Source organism: Telmatherina bonti, assembly GCF_933228915.1.
Source record: "Telmatherina bonti genome assembly, chromosome: 18".
Lineage (NCBI taxonomy): Eukaryota > Metazoa > Chordata > Actinopteri > Atheriniformes > Telmatherinidae > Telmatherina > Telmatherina bonti.
This window is the reverse complement of record NC_136616.1, coordinates 24,928,691-24,952,761: the sequence shown is the minus strand read 5'-3', so window position 1 is coordinate 24,952,761 and position 24,071 is coordinate 24,928,691. Positions and strand designations below refer to the sequence as shown.

The window sequence follows — 24,071 nt, the reverse complement described above, 5'->3', positions numbered from 1 at the left end:
CATATTCATATATATATATATATGTATATATATATGTGTATATATATGTGTATATATATATGTATATACACATACATATATACATATATATATATATATATATATATATATATATGTATATATATATATATATATATATACACATACATATAATATATAATATATATATATATATATATATATATATACACATATTCATATATATATATATATATATATATATATATATATATATATATATATATATATATATGAATATGTGTATATATATATATATATATATATATATTATATATCATATGTATGTGTATATATATATATATATACATATATATATATATATATATATATATATATGAATATGTGTATATATATATGAATATATATATATATATATATATATGAATATGTGTATATATATATATATACACATATTCATATATATATATATACATATATATATATATATATATATATATATATATATATACACATATTTACACATATATATACATGTTTCCCACTCAAAGCGCTTTACTCTACATACTACGTTTAAACACACACTCATACCCCAACAGGCACATTGTGGGGTAACTCGGGGTTCAGGGTCTTGCCACAAAGACACTTCTGTATCTAGTCAGGAGAAGCCTGGAATCAATCTCCCAACTTTCTGGTTATAACACGACTGTTCTTCCTCCTGAGCTGCAGCTGCCAAATGGTGTCCTAATGAAAAGTCTGGCACACAAGGCGTGCATTATTTTTGAGCTTTATGATATGATACAGAGTTCCATGTTCGTGAAGTGACTGCAAAGTGTTCAGTTCTGAAGGAAGTGAAACAGACGAAAACAAAAAACAGCTACTGTCAAACAAGCTGTCTTTGTTTGACAGTAGCTACAGCCTCCATCCTCATCTGTTCCAAAAGTGTTTGTCATTTACACTGTTTCCACTTGCAAACCTGAAACTGTCTGGTGTTGCCTTAAAATAGCAAATACTTTCCATCTATTGTTGTGCTAACCATATTTGTGCAGTCTCTGACTTTTGACACATGGACTTTGACACCATTCATCATTCGGCCCTTGAGCAAGATTTGGTTCAGCTCTTTTTTTTTATTACAATAAATTTGGTTAGTTTATTAACAGATAACAGATACACAGATAAAAAAAACAAAATAAACTGGAAGCATGTAAAAAGCAGCTCCTTTAGGTAGCCCAAATCTTGTATTGTAAGAGCAGGAAACGTAGGAAGGAGCTTAGCAGGCTACACACATGAACAAACAATAAGGACTGTGCAAAGAACAAAGAGAACTGAAGAGCCTTTGTACTGACTGCGGTTCCATGCACAGTTGAATTGAGCTATGTTATGGCCATTTAATTGGACCACCAAACTGCAAACTCAGGAGGGTAATCAAAATATTCACAGACATATGCCTGATGCTGTAATGATGAAGAAAGTGTGAGAAATAGGCATCCTGCTGCGTCTCACTCGGTTTACATAAAAGTGGCTAAATGTACTAAATAGTGGTGAGCACTGCAGTCACTGCAAAAAGGTTGCTGGTTTGAGTCTCGGCTTTTCTGTTTGGAGTTTGCATGTTCTCCCTACGAATTCGGGTTCTCTCCAGCTTCCTCCGACTCCACACATGCATGGAAGGTTAATTGATCACTTCTCACATGTACGATAAGTTGCTTTGGAGAAAAGTGTCAAATGACTGTAGAATTTTCTCGGATACATTAAGGATTTTTCAGAGCACAGAAATCCTGAGGAATGTATGAAAAAGCTGGCACAGATACACATTTATCCTCTGACAAAATAAGCAGAAAGACATGTGAAGGAGAATGGAGAGAATTTGTTTTTCCTCTTCTAAAAGAAAAGATACAATGAGGAAAAATATAGAATTGATGCCGTGCAGCAATTAGACAGGTAACACAGGTGTAAAGTAAAGGCAGGAAGGAAAATAACTAGAGGTTACATTCACACAGAGACAGAATTGATTTAAAAAAGTTAAATCAAGTTAAAAAGCTTCTTCAGTAAAGATGGAATTGTCTCTAGAAATTTCTGCAAGCACACAAAACTGCTGAAAACGATGAAGTATATGTTCTGCATCAGGCTTGTGGGTTTTGCTGCAAAGCTGCTACAGAAATGCACCATAAACAGAAAACAACACATGGAGCATGTGCAGACAACTCATGTGATGTAAACAAACACACAAAGAAAGAAGAATTTGGCACAGAATCAAGCTGAAATGAGACTTTGTGTGGATTTTTTTTGCAGATTTTAGTGTAAAGGTCATTTCATCCTCAGGAAAGTAGCAAAGCACAGATTTTTTCAGCCGTGGACGAACTTTCATCAGAACATGAACAATTGCTTGACAAGTGTTTAGTTCAAATCCAGTTGTCCGCATATAAAAGATTGATAGAATTTCAACGTTTTACAAGAGGAATTGAAACAATATGCTTGAGGTTCATCGACGGTATTTCTTCTTTAATTGCTTCCATATTTGGAGGTCAAGCACAGGTCATAATGAGGAACTGAAGCACACATCCCCCTTTGCACTCCATGTAATTGCATCATTATTTAACCAAGTAAAAAATGTCAGATTTCAGAGGACGTTCTGTGGTCTAAAACCTGCTCTGACCACCTTTTATCATGTTGCTATCACTTTCTCTGATCCTCTCAGAGCCAAAGACAACACACTACACAGTTCCAGCAATGAGAACCACATGTTACTGATGTGACTTAATTTTTTAAGGTTAAAAACTGAAACCTTAGCTGTGTAAAACATATACACGGGGATCAGACCCGTCTTTTGTGGCTACAGAAAGCTTCAGTTTGCTTTGAGTGTAAAAATTCCACACGCACACATCATGAATAATAAGCGGCTGAGAGAAACCAGGAGCCTTTTTTTAATGTGGAAGTATTCCACAGTGTCTGTGGTTCACTTGTGTTTCGTTTTGCCTTAATGAAGGCGAGCCTGTTCCATGTTTGCAGTTCAAGAAGAATACAGCTTTGAGCTTCGTCACTAATCAGTCTTAATATCGGCTCTATCCCTGCTAAAGCTGTGCTATCCACTCAGATTAGTACTTTTGATAGTCTTTATCAGTTATTTTGTTTAGTTTTTTTCTCCAAAACTGGCTGACACACGCTCTTACGTGTCATATTTACTCTGAAATCCTGAAGGAGGCTATGCAACCCAAAAGACTGTGTTTCACAGTGTTGATTACTGCTGGCAATAACTGTTAGAATAACACATGATCTCCTCAACAGCATTTTCTTAAATATCTTAGGGTGGGAATCAAACATTAGCAGTTTTCTATTATTTCAAAAAGCATCTGTGAAAAGTGTTGTTGTCTTGTTATTTTTTACTTTGTTTTTATGTCATTTTTTTAAAACTAAAACTGCAGCATGTGTGGAAGTTGAAAATAATTTTTTTGGAGATGCACGAGGAAAGTAAAACAAACTAGCCACTCAGACAGGAAGGGATTTACATAGAAGATGGATGATGAGGGCAGGATGCATGTCTGATCTGAACAACCCCTCATGGACCCGCCATGTCTTCTGTTTAGTTTCAAAGGACCAAGAAGAAGAGGATGTGCAATCAGTGCTGCCACACGTGTTGCACAGCCGCAGAAAGACGCTTTGCCTCTTTTTCTTTAGCTAGACTTTTGTTAATATTTTCTGTGTTGCGTTAGTTTTATTTCGGTGAGTGATTTGACATTACAAGAGTCAGCTTTAATACATATTTAGGCTCATGGCTTGATGATGAACAAGGGTTTATGTCCATGACAACAGTCTCTTAAAATAACTTTTGACTTCATCCATTTTTGTTCACACAAAGAAAAAATGTTTCTCTGCATTTGCCGGTTTGTTTAGGACAAGAATAATCAGAATAAATGTTTGTTTTTTTTTTGTTTGTTTTTTTAAGAAGATTTATATACATAACATTACAATAGTACAATGGTCAAATCTGAAACAACAATGTTATACCAAACACAAATCAATTGGCATGAATGGCTCAGGCAGGTTTATTTTTTAATAAATTTATCAAAGTCAGCTGATATTTACCTCTACCTAATGGGACACCAGGAACTTAAATGGATTACAATTATTTCAACAGATTGGCAAAGACTATCCCATTCCATTGTCATGATATTTGTGTTTTGCACAAAAACAAACATACACTTTCATTTCCACAATATCTTGGATCCAGTGTGTTGATTACAGTCATGAATCTGTTTTTCTCCATGGTACTCAACAGACCCCGTGCCTTTATGGATTGCGACTGTCCTTGTTATATTAATCTTTTTTTTTTTTTTAGTGATCACAGGCACTACCTCTGGTACACATGTCTACAACCATCATTCAATTCCTCAAGCACTTTTAGTTTTAGTTGAGATTGTGAAGCCTTTTGATTTTAGTTTCATACATTCCTGGTTACCATGATGCTGCCTCAAATTGTTTATCGTAGTGTCTCCAGTAAACAGTTATTTTGCTTATGTCTGACTGTTTTAAGCCAAAGTATCTTCTGAAAACACATACGTCTCTTCTTCTGGGCAAAAGTTCTTTAGTGTCATTATGTTTAACTTCAGAGTCTGCCACAGTTTTAGACTGTAAACTTTCTCCATTTATCATCACGGCTCAGCATCACAGCACTCAGGCAGTCTGTGCCCTGCATGCTTAGTGTTGCAGCTGTAAATAAAAGATCCCCCTCACACTTCCCACTGCATCTTGTTCTTTATGTTGCTTTGGTTTTTCAAACAGGTGTTTTGCTGTATAAGACAAATTCATATCATAACAGAAGTAAGAACCAGTTTTCGGTATGAACCAGTGTAATACCCTGCTATACAAAACTCATAACGATGTTTTTGTATGCTTTTAAACAAAATTTCAGTCATTTTCTATTTCCTTTTACCTTTTTAACAGGAGTTTTGGTAAAAATGAAAAACAAATAAATTAATACAGAGAGCAGTTGGACGTGGTCAATAAATCAAGTCAGGTGAAGTCTAACTGGAAAGACGTGCTTGTTTTTATTCAGCTCAAATCCAGATAATAATTTCTTCCTGGACTTTGTTAGAAAATAACTTGTCCTTCAAACACATTATATATTCTAGATTTTAACTCTGTGTCTGTCTACTACAATTATGTCTACTTCAAATATATTATTATTTATATGTTTATGAATTTCTTGCCAAAGAGGGGTAATAACTTGCAGTCCCAAAAAATAATGATTTGATTGCTATCATCAATCTCACATGATTATCTGCCACTTCCATGGCATTTTTTTGGGGGTCGGAAGCTCAATAAAAAGCCTTCCAATAATGTTCCGGCAGAATTCTGGTTGATTTCTTGGCAATTGAAAGCATGTTTAAACTATTCATATTTCATATTAATCAGTTGCTTTCCTCTGATGTTGTGAAACAGCTATAGTTTACTTTCAGCATTAATGCAGCAGGATGTAAAACAAGAACATTTTAAGAAAAGTTCAACCTGCTAATTTTCGTTTTTGACTGAACTGTTGATTATATGATTATATCCGCTTTAAACTAATTTGGTTTTACTGACTTCCAGAAATGAACAACAGTTATACACACAAAAAAAGTGCAAACCTTTTTGGAAAACCACAATTTCCAGGCGATACGGCAATATCACCCCAGATTTTGAAGCACATGGGAAAAACTTGATGCTAGCTGGTCCATAAATAAGCCACATTGCTTAGTGGCTGCCCAGATCTGGATGCTGATCCCACGCTCCCTGTTTCCTTCTGGCCCACCTTGGCGGGCCAGTTTAACCAGTTCCAGCGGCTTTTACGTGGCTAATTTATGCCTGTCCCCTCCTTTCATACCCTCTTTAAAACGTCACAGTTGCCGTGATGGGTGAAGGAGAGGATGTGGGGCATGTGGGATTGGGGTCAAGGGTGGGGGGAATTGCTGTGGTTGTGAAACCCTGATAGAGTTTGCTTGTGCTTTCACCAGAAAGCTGCTAAAACATGCGCTAATGGGAAAAGCTTGGTGCTGAGAACATATGAGCATAGTGTCAGGAAGCAGTAAATGTCACTGCTGATTCTTAATTCTTTGCTGTATCCCTCTCCTCACTGCTGGCTGCGTGTGGGAGACGTGCTCAGATTGGATCACATTGTGGTTACTGGCTTATTTAGTACATCGCTATAAAAAGTTCTGAGAAAATATTTTGTGAGCTTAGGAGGTGTTACCATTTTTAAAGAGATATTTCGCCGCCTTCTTTACTTTAACTTCCTCCTTGTTGTGAATGTATTTGTGGCCATGTGGATGAGTGGGTCATTTTATTCCAAACATCTCCAAAATGGTCACAAAATTCACAAAAGAAGTCATTTTATTTTTAGTGCTCCCATTACTTCTGCTGTAGCATCATATAGAAATTCTCACATCTGGGTTTTAGTGACATGATTTTAATTTCCATTAAATTTGTTTCACATGTTTGCACCCCTCTTGAGACGGTTTATGTCTTTGGTAAAAGTGGCTTTTTTAGTAACACAATCTTAAGGCAAGAATTTCAATTTGTTTAATGCACTGTTTTATGATTTACAGAAAATAATGGTGTTCCCATCTGCCTCAGCTGCACTTTCTGGGTGGTATCTGTTTATATCTATCTTAAGATTAATTTAACTTACTATATACTCGTGCTAATGCATGTTGTATATTCTTTGGCCCAGTTTCTTAAGCTGATGTTGAAACCATTGTAAACCATCCAGCATAACCTCACAGGTTGTTCCCGGGCAATGCAAGCTGACAGGCCTTATTATGTGCTTGAGAAACAAATCATTTTGTTTTCATTCATGTTATGAAATATTCTGGGACCAGGATCCAGGTAGAACAAATGTCTTTTTCTGCAGAGCTTTGGGATGTTCAGCTACAACTACAGATTTCCATCTATGAGGTCATGTTACTTGCAAATTTGGTCTTTTTTCAACAAAACCATAATATTAGTTTAAGGGTGTGCTTATGGATATGCAAATCTGTCATCCTCCGATTAATACCAGTTACCGACACAAAATATGTCAAAAAACCCAAGAATCCAGGAGACCTTCTCAGGTTAAAGGAATAATAAAAGGAATCACTGGCCTCATCAGAGTTGAGACCAGAGTAATGCTAACTGTCAAATTCAGTGAAATAAAGAAAATATTTATAAGCACAAGATTTTGAATGTAATGCTGATCATTGTATGTTCTTCCCATTTAGCTTTATTTAGTTGTAGCCAGGTGTCAGGGAATTGTATCTCCGCTTGAATACATTTTTTTTTTTTTTTCTTCTGGTGAGACGGGGATGTGTAGTTGGCTTTCAGCTGTAAGTCATAAAATCCATGTCCTGGTAAAACAATTTATACTGTGGCCCAGCATGCTTTTTAAACACTGAATGTGGTGTAAATCATGCTTTGAGCACATGTACCTGGCTGGGGGGCTGGTGGGAGGTTGCCATTCACCCCGCTTGAATCAGTTAAGTTTCTCTGTGGGAGCTGAGGGGTCGGGCTCTTAATGTCAGTTGCTGGTAACTTTAGCTTAATTTGTCATTCTTTGTGAGCACTCAGGGACTGCTCACTCAGGGCATCACCTCATAATATGGCAATCTTTTAATTTGATCCTTTATTCAGACACAGAGGAGCAGAGGAAAAGAACAGTTAAACTTCTGCTGCTTCTCATTTTACCTGACTGGATGCTGAAAGACACAGCCATGTTTTATAAACTTGGAGGGACATTTATTGGTTAGGTTCCCATCATTGTGTCATAAAGTAAAAACAGCCAGAATATCTAACTCACCTTCTGCTCTGAGTAAGCTTTAATAACCCATTGGTGGAAATTGAGTGAAATTATTTGTATTTGCATTATTATTTTTTAATTTTTTGTTTATCAGCACTTGTCTTCCATCCACTGGGTATTTTCCAGATCAGGGATTATTTTGCTTTTCTCTTGACCTTGACAAATCCAAAAAAAACAACAACAACAAAAAAAAACATTTAGGGTTTTATTTTAATTTATTTTAGTACCCCATCATTTGCTTTTTGTGCTGTCAAACATTGTCATATTTCTGTTTAGTTTGTTTGAAAACCTTTAATTGGATCTTCAAATTCTCAATATAAATGTGCATATGTGTATATATGTATGTATGTATGTATGTATGTGTGTGTATATGTGTGTATGTATATATATATATATATATATATATATATATATATATATATATATATAAAATAAAATATCAATATAGAGAGAGAGACAGACAGAGACAGAGAGAGAAGTGAGTCCAAACTTGGCACTGTATGTAAAACATGTGCCGCAAGAAGATTTGGAATCATTGGAAATGTCAAAAACCCAACATCTACACCAACTAAGTCATTAACTCTTGACCCAGAATCAATTCTTTTATTTTAACAAATGTCAAGACATGTCAGTCGGCTAAATCACCATTCTCACTATCTGAGAATGGGTGACATATCCCAGTAATACAAGAAGAGCTGGTCCAGGAAGAAAGATCATCCATAACCTGGACACTTGGAGCCTGCATGACACCTTACCAAGGCTGAGAGAAAGTACCTTCCGAAGACCTACTAAAAGATCAAGACCAACTAAGGCAGGGGTGGGCAACTAGCGCAGTCCTGCAAGTTATAGACGGTGTCCTTTTTCAACATACCTGTACCAGGGAATGTGCACTACGTAAAATATCTCCAGGAACAATCACAGAGACCAGTAAGATGATGTACACCACATCAACAGTCATTCCACAGATTCTTGGCTGTAAAATGAACACTAAAAGGAGTAATATGAGCAGTATCCCCCCATGGAGGACAAGGCTCAGAGCTAAGATTGCAACATTATGCATTGAAGCTAGCAAATTATCAAAACGGCAGAAAGGCACAATGAACACAGAGCTTAAAGCAAAATACTCCCAATACAAGACCCAATAAACGTCAGTCGCAGACATCTATAGTCCAAATATGAGGAATTGGACTATGTCAGCCCCTTACATCACACACACATTAACTTCACCCCCATAAATTTTCACACAGTACAAATAAACTAGTTGCTTATGGCTCATGCTTCATGGTTCATCCAAACTTGAGGCTATGCAGTCCTGATCCAAGAAGACCCCTGAAATATCACAGTTCCATCCAACTTCTGACCAGTAACCTGCCCCTCCCCAGCGTAGAAGCTTCTGTCAGACAGAGCACATAAGATGAGCAGGCTCATGGCTCAATACATGAGCGGGGCTTGGAGGGAATTTGGGTGTAACACTGGAGGAGTGAAACACCAGCTACATGCAAACAATTGCAACCATTATTAGCCTTCGGTTCAGTAATTATTTCCTGGCATTTAATAGCTGGGGTAACTGCATAGTGCAGGCTGTATAATAATAAGAATTGTTTTATAAGATATCCGAGCGATTGGACAGTCAGTTTCTAAACCCTCCTGCATGCATTTCCTCATGCAACTTAATATCTATGCTGCCCCTGGTGTGAAAACACAACAGACTATCGTCCCCTTCTTCATCATTTTAACAGATTATTGTTTAAAACGTCAGGAGAGAACTGGCTTCAAGCCGGTGTCAGTCAAACACATTAATTTCCTCTCCGGGTGTTTGGTTTTAAACTCTGGGCACATCAGCGATGCCACGGTTTATTTTCAGTAGTCGCGGATTTGCTAATATGAGAAGGACTTCCCCTGAAAGCAAATATCAGAAGTTATGGATTAAGGCTGCATGGCAGTATGACCTCTGTGTCAGCCTGTGAAAACGTGCACATCCACTTCCTTTCCCACCAGCACCTCCAAAAAAAAAAGGAAAAAAACTGTGCAACATGTGTGTGTGTTTGCATGTGTGCACCCATCAGCCAACTCTTAACAAGCTAGAGAGCAGCTAACCCTATAGGAGCCCTATGCTGTTAGCAGTAAGTTGGATGTGTTCGCCTCTGTGTGTGTCTGTTAATGTCGAGACATCCGCTCCGATGTTGTGATTACAGTTACCGGCTATTTGCTCTGCAGTGCAGCACATTCCCCACAGCCTTAATCAATAGCAATTATGTGGTTTTTGATTGGGAGACGTGATTTGAAGGATACAGGGTTTTTATTGTCTTTGGAGTGTCAGGGTTGAATGCCTGAACGAAAAGCCGGCTACCTTGTAAGTCACATCGGGGAGCACCAGTGGGTTGGCCCTCAGTTCAATCGCTCAGCTCTGAATGCTCTGCTTTAGATTTAGCTTTTGTGTCTTGCTATTGCAAAAGGAGGCTGGAAAGCCACTCAATGTACAGTATATTCTCTCTTTGCCAGAAGCTGTCTATCTTAACGGGTGATTTTTTTTTTTCTCTTCACTATAACCAGAGGATTTGTCCTTCCAGGGTACACCTGGCTTGTTCCCCACCTCCACAGTGTAAATGTTCACTCTGGCTTAAACCACCAGATGTTATGAAAGGTTCTATTGAAGTAGACCTTTAACTCGTAAAGGAATAGAAAAAAGTCGCCGGAGCTGAAAAGTCTATCCTGATAGCTTCAGTGACCAGACCATGTCATCTGATTTACATGGGACTCCCAGTCATCTGATGCCAAATGCATGTCTCCATGTCTTTTCATGCTTGGATACATTTGCTTGTTTGTAAAGTTACTACAAACAAGGCTTTTCTGGGAAATGTCGAAAATTCTCAGAATGATGGAAAAAGATGGAGAAAAAACATCCAGTCCACAAAACCGAAAATAAGAAACAGTGGCTTGAAAAGGTGGTAGAAAAGTTATATGAAAAAAAGATGAAAGAAGTAGTAACACAGGACAGTAACCTGAGAAATGTAGCTAAAAAATGGGAAACAGGTAATTGGCTTATAGTTGTCTGCTTGCCATTATCCCTACTGTTGTCTTACACACACACACACACACACACACACACACACACACACACACACACACACACACACACACACACACACACACACACACACACACACACACACATTCAGACCCACACATACACGAACAAAAGTGTGAAGCCGTGAAGCTGCAGCTTCTTGTTTGTATTAGCTCACTTGACTGAGGCTTATTTATTGATTGGCTAGTGTGCCAGGCCTGAGGACTCATGGGGCTCGGATCCCCCCAGATTACTCCCCCTCAACTTCCATGCTTCACACACATTAAAACACGCACACACCCAGCTCCCCTTCCTCCCTCCCTCCTTCCAGTTCCACACATTACTCCAGAGGAAGAACGGGAGAAAGTCAGAGAGGAGACAGCAGGCAGGCAGGCAGGACTCAGGAGTGACCCTCAGAGGATGGTAACAAGCATTGGACCCACACAAGCAGCACTGGAAACACTGGCTCACACACTTTGAGAAAGCATGGAGCAACCGTTTTCATCTTGCAAGCTACTGCTGACAGCTCTGCTTATTCTGGTACTGGTAAAGATTACCTGTTTATTTCTCACTTTCATCCCAGATCTAATTTAGCTTCATGATATTAAGTTCTATCTTTACTCGTAACTTTCTCTGAGCTGCAAATGACATTGAGAGAACATCTGTTGTTACACAGGACAATCCACAAAGTGAAATCAGAGAATCTTTTCATTTGGAGCCTGAACTGGCATTTACAGGGAAATGTCTTAGTTACTTCTCTTAAAAGCCTCCGGTGCCTCCACTCTTTCTGATCCAGGTCACTAAAAATAGAGTTGTCATGAATGTGCAGGTCTCGAGCTGTTTTGTCTGAGGTTAGGACTGCCTGTGACATTACACTGCCTTGCCTTGCGGCATCAAAGTGAGCGCTGTGCCGTGCGGTACAGAGCATATGACAAGGGATTCAGCAGATGTTCAATATCATATGTCTTGCCGGCTAAAAAAAGGCCATCGTGTGTATATTGACACAGTCTGTCGGAGAATAAAGTTTCCCTTTTGCCGTTGAGGAGTTTTCCATCTTTGAGGAAAATGGATTTGGTCTCAGCTGCTGACAGGTGTCCTAAACCAAGCCTGTTCATCACAATAAGACATAGTGTGGAAAGAGATGGTCTTTTATGACAGGATTGCTTCCTCCATTCCACTGTCCATTCTTTAGATCATAAAAGGGCAAAACAGCAAATGTGTCGTAAAGAGTCCTTTTTGAGGTTACTTTGTCTGTTATATCCTGATGCATGAAGCAGACCAGTGTAAATAAAAACCTGGAGGGATCAGAGCTGCAGAGGTGAGGTTATGGAGGGTTAGGAAGACTCCAAGTGGATATTTGATCTGTTTGATTACCGGATCTAAATCCCGGAGGGATGGCCGTCTAACTAGCGGAGCCTTGTCTTCCTGTTCTTTCATTTAGAACAATAGGAGCACAGTCAGCCAAGCAGCCTCTTCATCTCCATCCCTCCATCCTTCATCTGTTTCCCGTCCTCTGTCTTCATCGGCCTCGTCTCCGCCCCCCCCCCCCCCCCCCCCCCCCCCCCCCGACTCTCCTGGCTTTGCAACACACAGCTCTAAGTTGTAATTGAGTGCAAAATTCGCTGATTGCTTTTCAAAGGAGAATTAAGGTGGCACTCATACTGGCTGCCCAGAACAAAGCCTGTGTTTATTTATCATCCTGTAAACATTGGAATAGTTGGCTCGTGCAGAAGGTAGCGCTGTTGCCGACATGTTTGGCTACATGCTCCGCTGACTCTGTTTAGCTGTTGCCGTTTGCCTCTGCTGTTCCTCAGGAGTCATCGGCATTGACAGGCATTTATATCAGTCCTCATGCACTTTTAATAATGTGAACCCACCGCCCCTCTCCGCTCCATACAGCACCAGTGTTGTTGCTACCATGACCCAAAGAAAATAATCAGAGCACTATTATTGCTTTGTATCTGCTTTCCTCTGCGAGATCCATTCATCTTTGTAGATGAAGCACAGTGCCATGCTGTTGGAGAAAGGGGCTAAAGAGGTCAAAATAACTTGCCTATGTTTTCCTCCAAAAGCTCAAGGCTGTGCAGTTGGATTGCAGGCCTGATTTGTCAGCTTAGTTGATACAAATCGTCTTTACAGTAGGTGTTAAACATAAAGTTCTCATTGTCCTCCCCACCCTTTGCCAGAGCTTTCATAGAAAGTGAGCTTGTTCTGCTTCCCATTTCTTTTCTAATCTGCTGGATTTGGAGTTTTTTTTAAAGGCCCTGTCAAAAACTCAGTTGGATACGCTAACCCTAACTACCATGGTGTGAAGATCACTTAGTGGGAAACCGTCTAAAGTGCATAAGAGCTGCTTTTCTGCTGTCTTCAAATATCTTTTCATGGTTCACCTCCATTAGAAAACCTGAAGTGTTTACATTGTGGAAAATTATTTCTCTTCTATTCATCTGCTCCCTTTGAGAACCCTAAAACCTCAATTGAATGGCAGATTTTTTTTATTGAATGTGTTCACACCTCCAGTCGTACTGAGTCACATTCCTGCTGCCACAGGAGGTGGATGATTTGTCCCACTGTTACTTCCAAGCCCTTCTTTTTAAAATTATTTTCAAGCTTTTCATTCATTCAACATCTGTTTTTCCCCCTTGCTACAGCCTCATTGGGATAAGCTGTCTTTGTTCTAGATAGCAAAAGCAAACTATTTTCCTTCTCACTTAATCTGAGGCTGGTATTCAGAAAATTCTGTAAGCTCTGAAAAGAAAGGAGTGAGGCTGCTGGGTAAAACTCAGGAAGAAAACCATGCTGTGCACTCGTAGATGAGTTATCTTACAAATACACACTTTTCTAACAGCAATGTTGTTGAGTTGAGTTAAGACCTCTCTGAAAAGAAAAGAAGGACCTTGAGAAGGGAGTTGGAGCAAAGTGAGATAGATGAGGTGGAGAAGATCTTCAATTTTTGGTTGTCACTCAACAACTGAGATGCACACTGTCCTCTCATAATATTGATTTTGGGTGCTGTGGTAATATTCCTGTCTCCTCCTGCCAAATACAGCACAATGCAATTAACAGAGAGAGGCGCGCAAGAGTGGCCCAATTTTTTTTTTTTTTTTTTTTTTTTTTAAAAGACCAGTTTTGGATGACTCTGATGTTTAAATTATGCAAAAGGGCCAGAAGTCAAGAGCTCTTGATTACTTCCTCTTACCGCCTCTTTCATTTTGTCACATGCACTCTTTATTCTCAGCGGCTAATGTAATTTAGTACAGGCTATTTTTCTCTTCCCCCCCCCCCCCCCCCCCCCCCCCCTTGCGTTCTGACCACACCGTTTAACCCAATGAGTTGGAAGATTAGTTACAACTCAATATGGCTGAGGTGTGCCCATGAAATTTTCTTTCGCTTTTTAACTCTTTGTTTTACATCTTTATGTGAGACGATCTAACTTTAAGGTGATTAAGTCTTAATACGTGAGTTGAAAATAGCTAAAAACTGTTCTCCGGTGTGTAGAACTCTCGGACGGCCCGATCTGAAGAGGACAGGGACACATTCTGGGATGCCTGGGGCTCCTGGAGTGAATGCTCTCGTACCTGTGGCGGCGGAGCCTCCTACTCCCTCAGACGATGCCTCAGCTCCAAGTAAGGCCCCCTCATTCTGGTCTTTAATCATGAATTTGTCTATTTCTTTTTTTCTTTGTACTTTTGAACTCCCTTCCGCTTAATCATATTCCGTGCACGACATTGATATCATGCTTAAAACACTGTCCCAGGTTTGTATATCATACTTGGAGTCTGCTGTGTAACACGTTTCAGCCATTTAAGAATGGCTGCATCACAGGCTGAGATGATTTACAGGAAATTGAAAGTTAGATCATTACTGGCTTTTGGACAAATGGAATGATTTCCATGAGAAATTTGCAAGTGTTTCTAGTTCTGTGAGTAAATCCAAATTATAAAACTGCTGTGCAGAACTTATATGACTATTACATATTCTTCAGGAGTCAGCTGAGAAACTGTCTTGACAGTTGATGTGAGCCCAAACCTTGAATTCATTAGTTGCAGATCGGATCCGATTTTCATTAATGGCCCAGACATGTTCCCTCATAAATGAGACTCAAACAATGAATATCCTGCAAGTACAGGTCACTTTTAAAGTGACTATTTTAAGGGATAAAAGTTGGATTCTGCAAGCAGAGAGCCCACAGTGGGTAGATTCCCACTGCTTGACTAATGTTCCTGGGGAAAATGAGACTTTCATCCATGTTCCAGTCACCTGGTTGGTAGGGCTTTAAGATAACACTCGGGGCCAATTGTACTAGGCAAAGTGGCCAAACTACCAGTGGATGGCGGAGGGAAAAAAAAAGGATAGAAGGACTGAGAGGGTATGTTTTCCATAGAAATGTTGTCACATTTATAGGCTGGGAAATAGCAGCAGGGTGACTTCACTGCATTCCTCTATTTTACAGTTCCCAGAATATAGCGCTCACTGGCTAAAGGTAGCCAGTTGCCACTTTTTCAAAGCCGGGGGGCTCCTCAGAGAGCCACCAATGACAGGAGCAGCCAGTGAGATCATAAAACAGTGCAACTGTGTAAAGACAAACTGACAAAACAGCACAGATCATACTTGAGGTCACAACCGAGATACCATATGGTGCTTGTACTTATCCTTAACCATGAATCCATCTGCACTCGCATTAGAGAACAAGGCAGAAAAGCACAAGACCGTCAAAAACTCATGTTCAAAGTGCCAGACCCCCACTGAACTCCTCTGTAAACATTGAGGTCAATGGCTTTTTCATGAGTTCATTTCATGATATCAGCAGCAACCACTCTGCCTGCCTGTTTTAGTCCGGCACGCCTCAGAGTGCTACTGGCTGTAAAAGCAATTGAGGTGTTAAAAGGTGTTTGGGGCTTGAACTCCTTATGGGATGTTGGCATGTGTGCCTGTGTAAGTGTACATCCTCAGCTATGGTCCAAGCGGGTGTGTACACACTCCTATGTCCTTTTGCAGTTGCTATAATGAGTGAGGTTCTTAGGACCCTTCAGGCCACGTTGTCCCACCTCACCCCAGAAAGAGCCTGGCCGCGGGTGGCAGATCAAACAACATCATTAAAAAAAAAACACAGCACAAGGCTCCTTGTGTATGAGTGTGTGCGTGTGAGACATTTTGGAAAGAGGGGCTGGAAATGGGGCTTCCAAACCAATCCCACTCCAACTCAACGTGCACACATACACAAAACCTACTGCTACTGCAGAAATACACCAGTTAGTAAATCCCTTTACGTGCAAAAAGACGCAAATCACCTGGTCCTCATTAGTCCCATCAGCATAACACTCTACTTAATCACAAACTCCAGCAGCATAGCCGGATGGAAACAAGTGTAGACATATGGATTGAGTATCATGGCAAGAAAAACACTTCGTATATTAGTCTTACAAGTGTTTATGCTGTAAAAAAAAAAAAAGAAAAAAAAAGAGGCTTAATTTTGACTTTGTGTAGTTAAACGACTAGGATGAGGGAACAAAATAGTCATGAACTTCTCTGATGTCCATCCCCTAATGGGACATAAAGATGAGTAATAACAGGAACAAGTCAACTGCTTAAGTGTTTCAGAAAGGTAGATTTCTTTATTCGTTTGGTGACTGATTGGCAGAAATTCCATGCAGTAACATAAAATGACTGCAACAAAAACACTGGGAGTCATAATCGTGCAATATAAATGCTCAACAAAACTCTAACATATATATATATATATATATATATATATATATATATATATATATATATATATATATATATACATATATATGTAAATAATTTAATTGATTACACTGTTGGTCAGAAACAATTTTGAATCAATGGTGGAAGAAAATAAAAAGGGAAGTGCACCAAAATGACTAGATTATTACTGAAACCATGAGTTATTTTATGTTATCAAATACACTTAAAACCTGGTCCAGTAGTTTACGTAACATCTGACTGTGAACCCAAGAGAGCAATAAACTAGATGGAAATGCAAAACTCCTTTTGTTCTGTTACATTTTCCTAATGTTCATTGGCTGAAACTCATATGGTTTGTTCACTTACAGTAAAACTACTGAAATGATCAGTGGCAGAACTCATTGCAAGAGCACATTTTATGCATTTCAAAGTCATATTCTAACGTCCACTGCCTCATGAATATCAGTCATGTGGGTATTGAGAGGTTATGGACTTCATATTATTCAATCTAGTATACTTTAAATACAAGATGCTTCACATTTGTATCTTTTTAAATTTATTTGGCAAAAGAACAGGGTTCATAGTCTACGAGGTGTGGCTTATGCTCCAGACATTCTTATATCATCCCAGTTGTTTTTCAGTTACTTAGGAAAGACACCACAACGAATGTTGAGCTCCTTCTCTGCTAATGCTGAGTCTCCACTTTGGAGCTTCCAAAGCAGAAAGGAAATGAAAATGGAAATTCATTTTACTCCCTTTGCCTCGTTTAACATTGCGTTTATATTTTCCTGGTCCCAGTGTGAGTTTTCCACACTGATCTTTGCTACCTGTCTCTCACTTCTTGGTCTTTGAACGCCTCTTGTTTGGGTTCAAGCCCCACGACTTGCTGTTTGGATTGGCAGAGAGGGCTGTCTGGGTTCGTCACTGGCTCTAATGTTCTTGCCATGCCACACGCTCCACATCCAGTCCCTGCACTCCTTATAATAATACAGTAAAAATCCTTCAGCCTTCACTCGTGTGAGTCCAAACTCTGCAACGCTGCTTCCAATCATGATTCCAGATTAGCTGAGGACCAGTGACACTGGAATTCCTCTTAAGTTACCAAACTCAAAAGAACATCACTTGATCAGTTTCCATTGTGGTCATTGGATAATTGGCCTATCATAGTCACCATCTATGGTTTATCATCCCTCAGCAGCAAAGCACAGAGAAATCCTCTTGTCCAGTTAGTGGTAAGTCATTTGGACAGAGAAGCTGCAGACTGGAGAGAGTCAAGATCCACTCTGTTCAAATCTGTTCAGCAGACACAGACTGGAAGACTGCTTTAATAATGTTTGTGCAGTACTGTTGATTTGTTAGAAAACAGGTTGTAGAGTGGTTCATTAAAACAATTGTGAGTTCATGAAGAGTCTTTTCAGTATCCAGGCAGACTTTGTCATCTTGCCATCTGGGAAAATCCTGCAATACCTTGTTGTACAGAAAGAGCTGAATCCGAATTGAAATATTCAGCTGTTTTTGAGTCTTCAGCATATGATTTCAAATAACAGCTTGGTTTCAACAGCTTGGTTCATCTTTTCCCTGCTTTACTCTTTACTGCCTCACAATATGTTAAATATTTTACATAGGGTTACAGATCTGGGGTGCAGGCATGACATTGTAGCATTTAACAAGTCAAACTCTTTGCTAATCATTCAACAAAGTCGCCCAGTTTACTGGAATGATTTGCAAATGAGAAAAACAACTATGCCAAAGTTTGCATTAATGCAGAGTCACATTGTGTGAATTACACTGTTGAAGCTTTGCAAAAGCACCGCTGACTCATGTGTGTGGGTTTCCGCATTATCATTGTTGAATTCCATTCACTGGTAGTTATTTGGAAAATGAGACAGAAATCAGTGGATAAAATGCCAGCTGCCTCAGGCGAAGATAATTGGTATGCATTTTGGTTTGTTTATCATTCCTTTCTTAGGCCATTCCACCCACATGTTCATTTTTGTCCTCTGCAGAACCTGCGAGGGGCAGAATATCAAATATCGCACATGCAGTAATGTGGTAAGTTCAGCAAACTTGTCTTTTTGTAATGGAAGCTTTCAAGTGGTTTTTGGGCTCGAGGATTGAAATGTTGAAAACATTGCCAAACTACATGGCTCAGGGGTTAATTTGGTGATCAGGGATTGTTTTGTTGGAGTCAAAGTTGTTAGAGGGCATGACTTTTTTTGTTTCAGTTAAACTGGTAATCACAACTATAACAATCAAGGTACCTTTCTTTAAGGAGTGCCCTCCAGAAGCTGGTGACTTTCGGGCCCAGCAGTGTTCAGCTCATGCAGATGTGCGATATCAGGGTGAATTCCACGAGTGGCTGCCGGTGTACAACGATCCAGACAACCCCTGCTCTCTAAAATGTAAAGCCAAGGACTCGGACCTGACGGTGGAGCTGGCGCCGAAGGTTCTGGATGGAACACGCTGTTACACCGAATCCTTGGACATGTGCATCAGCGGTGTTTGCCAGGTAGGAAAAAGTTCCATAGAGCTGTATTGTTTTCTAATCTGGTAACATTTGTAATGTTTGAAGGAGAAAAAGAAAAACTGATCTGCTGGTAGCGTTCTCTTACAGTTTCACAAGTTTGGTTTCCAAAATCTAAAAAGAAACCCCAAAAACTTCTGAAATGCTGTTTTGCTTGAACTCATCCAGGAATCTATGTTGCAGTCGAATGATCTAATGTTATTTCTTGGTTGCTGGTACATCCAAAAGACATCTTGATAGCTGCCAAGTTCCTGGCCAAGGCTTTGTGCTTCTGCGCTGGTCAGTGTTTGTATGGACATAACTTTGAATGAAAAGTTACATTGTTAGATGTAACACAGTGTTTTCTTGATTCTGTTTTATCCAGCACCTTTTGTCTCAACACAACGTTTAGATAGAGGCAGAAAAGTCAGCCAAAGAAAACTACAGACAGAGATGGGGAAAAATCAATCAGTTTGAAGGGGTTCTCCATAACGCTGTATCACTGAACTATTGCAGATTTTCATGGAGAGGCTTCATTGAAATAGCTGCTAATTTAGCATCCATCTTGTATCCTATCTGTACTCTGAACCTTCTCAAGCCAGTAAAAGTCATTCTGATGCCGTCTCTTGTCTTTTCTCTTGTTCTGTCTCTTTCACTCTGTCTTATTCTCCCTCTGATCATGTCCCTTGGCTTTTCTTTGCCAGTGTCTTCATATCCAGTTACTGGCATGGAAAGCAAAATGCTGCTGTAAAACATTCCAGCTTTCCAGAAAGAAAAAAAAAAGTTGTCATGTGAAGTTTCTTGGCCTTTAAACACTGCAGGGCAATAATAACACCAGAAATGTATATCATAAATATGTCACTATTCCACAAAAATGAGTCATGAAGCAGATATGTTTAAGATCAGAAAGTTTCATAGTGCTACTCTAAGTATTATGTATCCTGATAGTCATCTTGCTTGCATCTCAAACTAGTTTTATTTCAATTCAAATTTTATTTGGATCGCACATTTAACACAACTTCAGTTGGCCAAAGTGCTGAACAAAAAAAAGTAAAAATACCAATAATACCAATAAGTCTATTTGAAAAAAAAAAAAAAAAAAAGTAATTTAAAATAGCCCCCCTTTGTTTAAACTCCAAACTGTAAAACCTCACAAGGTGCAGAATAAAAATTTCCTGTTTATGAAAAAGTCAAGTCCTGATCATCAGAGAAAATCCAGACAAAGGCACTTCTTTCAAAGTAACATTGCAGTGTTGTCAGTTTATTCATAAGCCCATATTAATACTGGTTAACACATTGAAGCATTACTTTGCATTTGAATGCAGCAACTTAGAAGTAAATCCAGGAGGACCAATATGTAGTAGACTGAGTTACACCCGAGCATCTGCTTTACAAATGAATACTCAATAAGAATAATATTTGAGATGTGGCTTTTGACTGACTGTCCAGGAAATAGTTTACAATGCATTTTCTTGGTTGAATGGAATTAGGTCCCAAGCGGTTATGTGTGTGTGTGTGTGTGTGTGTGTGTGTGTGTGTGTGTGTGTGTGTGTGTGTGTGTGTGTGTGTGTGTGTGTGTGTGTGTGTGTGTGTGTGTGTGTGTGTGTGTGTGTGTGTGTGTGTGCACAAGCACACATTTTAGTTCACTCTTTTAAAATACTTACAATCATATTGCGGTTCTGGTTTTGTGTTTCTGACAGAAATTGCAAAAAGCTTCATCAATCAACTATGACTGGTTGCAGATAATGCTAAATTAAAAAGAAGGAAAATGTCATTAAATGTGTGGAAACCTAACCAGCTGGAACGGGCTGATGCTATTTTAGTAGTGGTGTGAATATTGTGAAAAGCCAAAGGGTTGTTTGGACTGATTTATATGACTGAAGAAAGAAGGAAGGAAAAGGATTTTTCCCAAGATTATTTCCAAACATTTGCAGGTTTAGGTAGCTGTACTCGCTGCCTGTTTTTCTTTAAACTATAATGAAAATTAAAGAGACACTAACACTTCCAAAAGACCAGGTTGCCAACTTGGAGATGATGTGTCCATTTGTTTCTCTGTTTCTGTGATAAAGATTGTAGGCTGTGATCATGAGCTGGGAAGCACAACGAAGGAGGACAACTGTGGCATCTGCAACGGAGACGGTTCATCCTGCAGACTTGTGCGAGGGAACTATAAATCCCAGCATGCTTCAGGGAAAAGTAAAACTCTTTTCACAGTTTTTCTCTTATCAGAAAATAGTTGTTTCCCATAATTAATGCAGTAGTTTCCACACTTTTCTGGCCTCTCTTCATTGATGGCAATGATGTCAACTTTTATGTAGCCTTGCTATGCCCTCTGGGACTTGCCCCTCAGTTTGGGAACCACTTAGTCAAAGCTGGGGTAGGTAATCTTGCTCAGGGACATTTTTTTTTTTACTCTGGGTGAAGTGGTTCATCGTCTTTATAGTAGTCTGTACATTTTATAAACATGGACAATAAGAAATATAGTTAGACCCCACAGTTTACTGTAAATCTGTAAAAACTCTGACCAATCAAAAAGTTTGGACCGAATTAAAGTTGTTCATTTCTTATATTTCACAAGCTTCTTCTTCCGGCTCCCCTCCTCCCCCTCCTGCAGCACATACCTACCTACCTATGCTACACCCTGCATATAAATACCATGTTAGGATGGAAATACAAAGTAGTGAGGAAGAAACTCGGAAGGCAAACATGGCTGAGAAAATGCAGGAAGGATTTCCCCGAGCCGGCTCGGTTTATTTGCCTCCTCCTGCTGAACAACCGAGAAAGAGAAAACCGTTGGTGGAAAAAAGCTGTGAATAAAAAAGCCTCAGATCACGCAAGGAGCAAAACCAGTGGGGGAGGAGCCAAGACACGTGTCACTTTTAAATCTTGCTAGCTCCCCAACATTACCTACCCCAGCTTTAAGGTAACCCACTGTTCTGGAGGTTTAATGTGGTGTCATATCATGGCAATGCTTTTAAATAACACTTCAGTTTGGATACACCTTTACATTACATTTAAATGCATTTTAAGCTTTTCATGTCGCCAATTATTCATCTAAAGTTTGTTGTATTTCAGCATCGTTTTAATTTTACTATAATAAAATCTGTCTGCATTTGATTATATATAATGTGCAAATTCTGATTAGAATTTTATTGCATGTTTGTTAATCACGATAATGATGCGCAATGTCCTTGTGTCTTTTCTCTATCTGTCTTGTTGCAGCGGAGGACACAGTAGTCGTCATTCCTTATAGGAGTCGTCTTGTACGTCTGGTCCTGAAAGGCCCGGATCACTTGTGTAAGTCCTGGTAGGTCCGGGGTGCCCTTGAATCCAAAAAACGTGAACAACAATGTTTAAACTCAGCACAACATCAGCATTCAAGACAGATGTTTATTCCTTTAATATTTGATTTTTATTTTGATTAAGGGGGGTGGAGGCTTTTTTTGTGTATGTGTGTGCATATGAAATAGAATACGATGAGTGCATTTTTTAATTGCTATGTTGTCTAATTTTATGTGTGAAGGCTTGTTTTATTTCAATATGTATGAATTGGTTTAATCATGTAAAGCACTTTGTGTTGCACCTGGTATGAGAAGTGCTTGAGAAACAAAGTTTGATTTGGTTTTGATTACACACCAATGAAAAAGATGATGATGGACTTTTACAACGAGGTATAACATGTCATGATTGTGCCTCTTTGGAATAACCTACATGGCTAAATATGTGGGTAATTCTCCCTGAATATTTACCAAAATCTCCTGCATTGGCTTGATGGAAAATATTGTCTCCAAACTCTGGAGAAGATGCCACTGATGGTGACAGCATTGTTGTTGGAGAATTTTGCAGCATTTTAAACAAATGGTCCCTTGTTTAGAGTTGAATGATGCATTGGATGATTGCACTCCAACACCACAGCAATTGGGAAAAATATCACATATTTGCCATTTTATATACTTTAATAATTTACATTGTCTGGGGATTCATAGTTTGTATTAGAAAATCCATAAACAGCCACAACAACTTGGCACTTACTCCTCATTCTGGTCATGCTTTTCTTTGGGATGATATACTGTTCCTCAACAAGGAGTTTCTGAAGGTCAATGAGCATGGCTTTGTTGGTTCTGGCCAATCACTTCCCATAAATGTTCAAATTGGTTTGTGATTCAGACTGACAGCAGGCCTTTCCATCTTCTCCAATCCCAGATTTTGGAGGAATTCTGTGACAACCCTGGTTCTTTGGGATAGAATGTTTTCATCCTGGAAAATGGAGTGAAGTCCCAGTATGTGAATATTTGGGCTCACCACTGACTCCAGAGTCTCATTCTGAAAGATCTATCTATAGGTGCCAATCAGGTTCCATATATACATCTGTGACTGACACATGCCTGGCAGTGCTTCAATCCCCAAAGAAGAGTGAAAACCAACCAGAGAATATAACAAGGGGTTTTGGTTCATTTTTTGGGGGCACTACCCAAATGTTCAGGTTGCTAATTCCACAGGAGCGCAATTCTCACAAGTTAAACCTCTTTGTAAAGGTGACTATAGGCTTTCCAGCTATGTAAAATACAACACAAAATTGGTGTAATTAATGGGGCAAAATAATCAACCAAACACAAATTTTCAAACATTTTGCTCTAAGTTTTATTCATTTCTTTTAAATGTGCATTTTCTATTTATTCTTTATCCAGTTAAAAAAAAAAAAAAAGAAATACATTTTGTTAAACTATTATCCAAGAAAACAGGTTATGTGATGAATTACTTACTCCTTCCCCCCAAAAATCCAATAAATAACCTTTAACTTTATATTCCAGAAGATTTCATTTTTTGGCCTCTCCCTTAAAGAGCAGTTTTAAAAGCAGAAAAACAAGAAGGGGGGTTAAATTTCTTCCATTTGCTCTGGCTTTGCAGACGTGTGAGGCTTCCAACAATGATCAATGATGTCAAAGTAGTGTCCTCAAACTTCCCAGTGGATCAAACAGATAACAAATGTTTAATCTCCGACCATATCC

At 39.0% G+C, this 24,071-nt stretch overlaps 1 protein-coding gene across 1 annotated transcript in view; it reads left to right on the top strand.

The window, feature by feature from the left end:
• The window catches only part of adamtsl3 (ADAMTS-like 3), a 118,850-nt gene that overhangs the window by 66,718 nt on the left and 28,061 nt on the right, over positions 1-24,071 (top strand). The window contains exons 3-7 of the mRNA XM_079257907.1: positions 14,349-14,476; positions 18,566-18,611; positions 18,832-19,068; positions 21,132-21,258; positions 22,285-22,359. Of these exons, the coding sequence (XP_079114033.1) occupies positions 14,349-14,476; positions 18,566-18,611; positions 18,832-19,068; positions 21,132-21,258; positions 22,285-22,359 (613 nt within the window). The remainder of the gene's footprint in view (positions 1-14,348; positions 14,477-18,565; positions 18,612-18,831; positions 19,069-21,131; positions 21,259-22,284; positions 22,360-24,071) is intronic.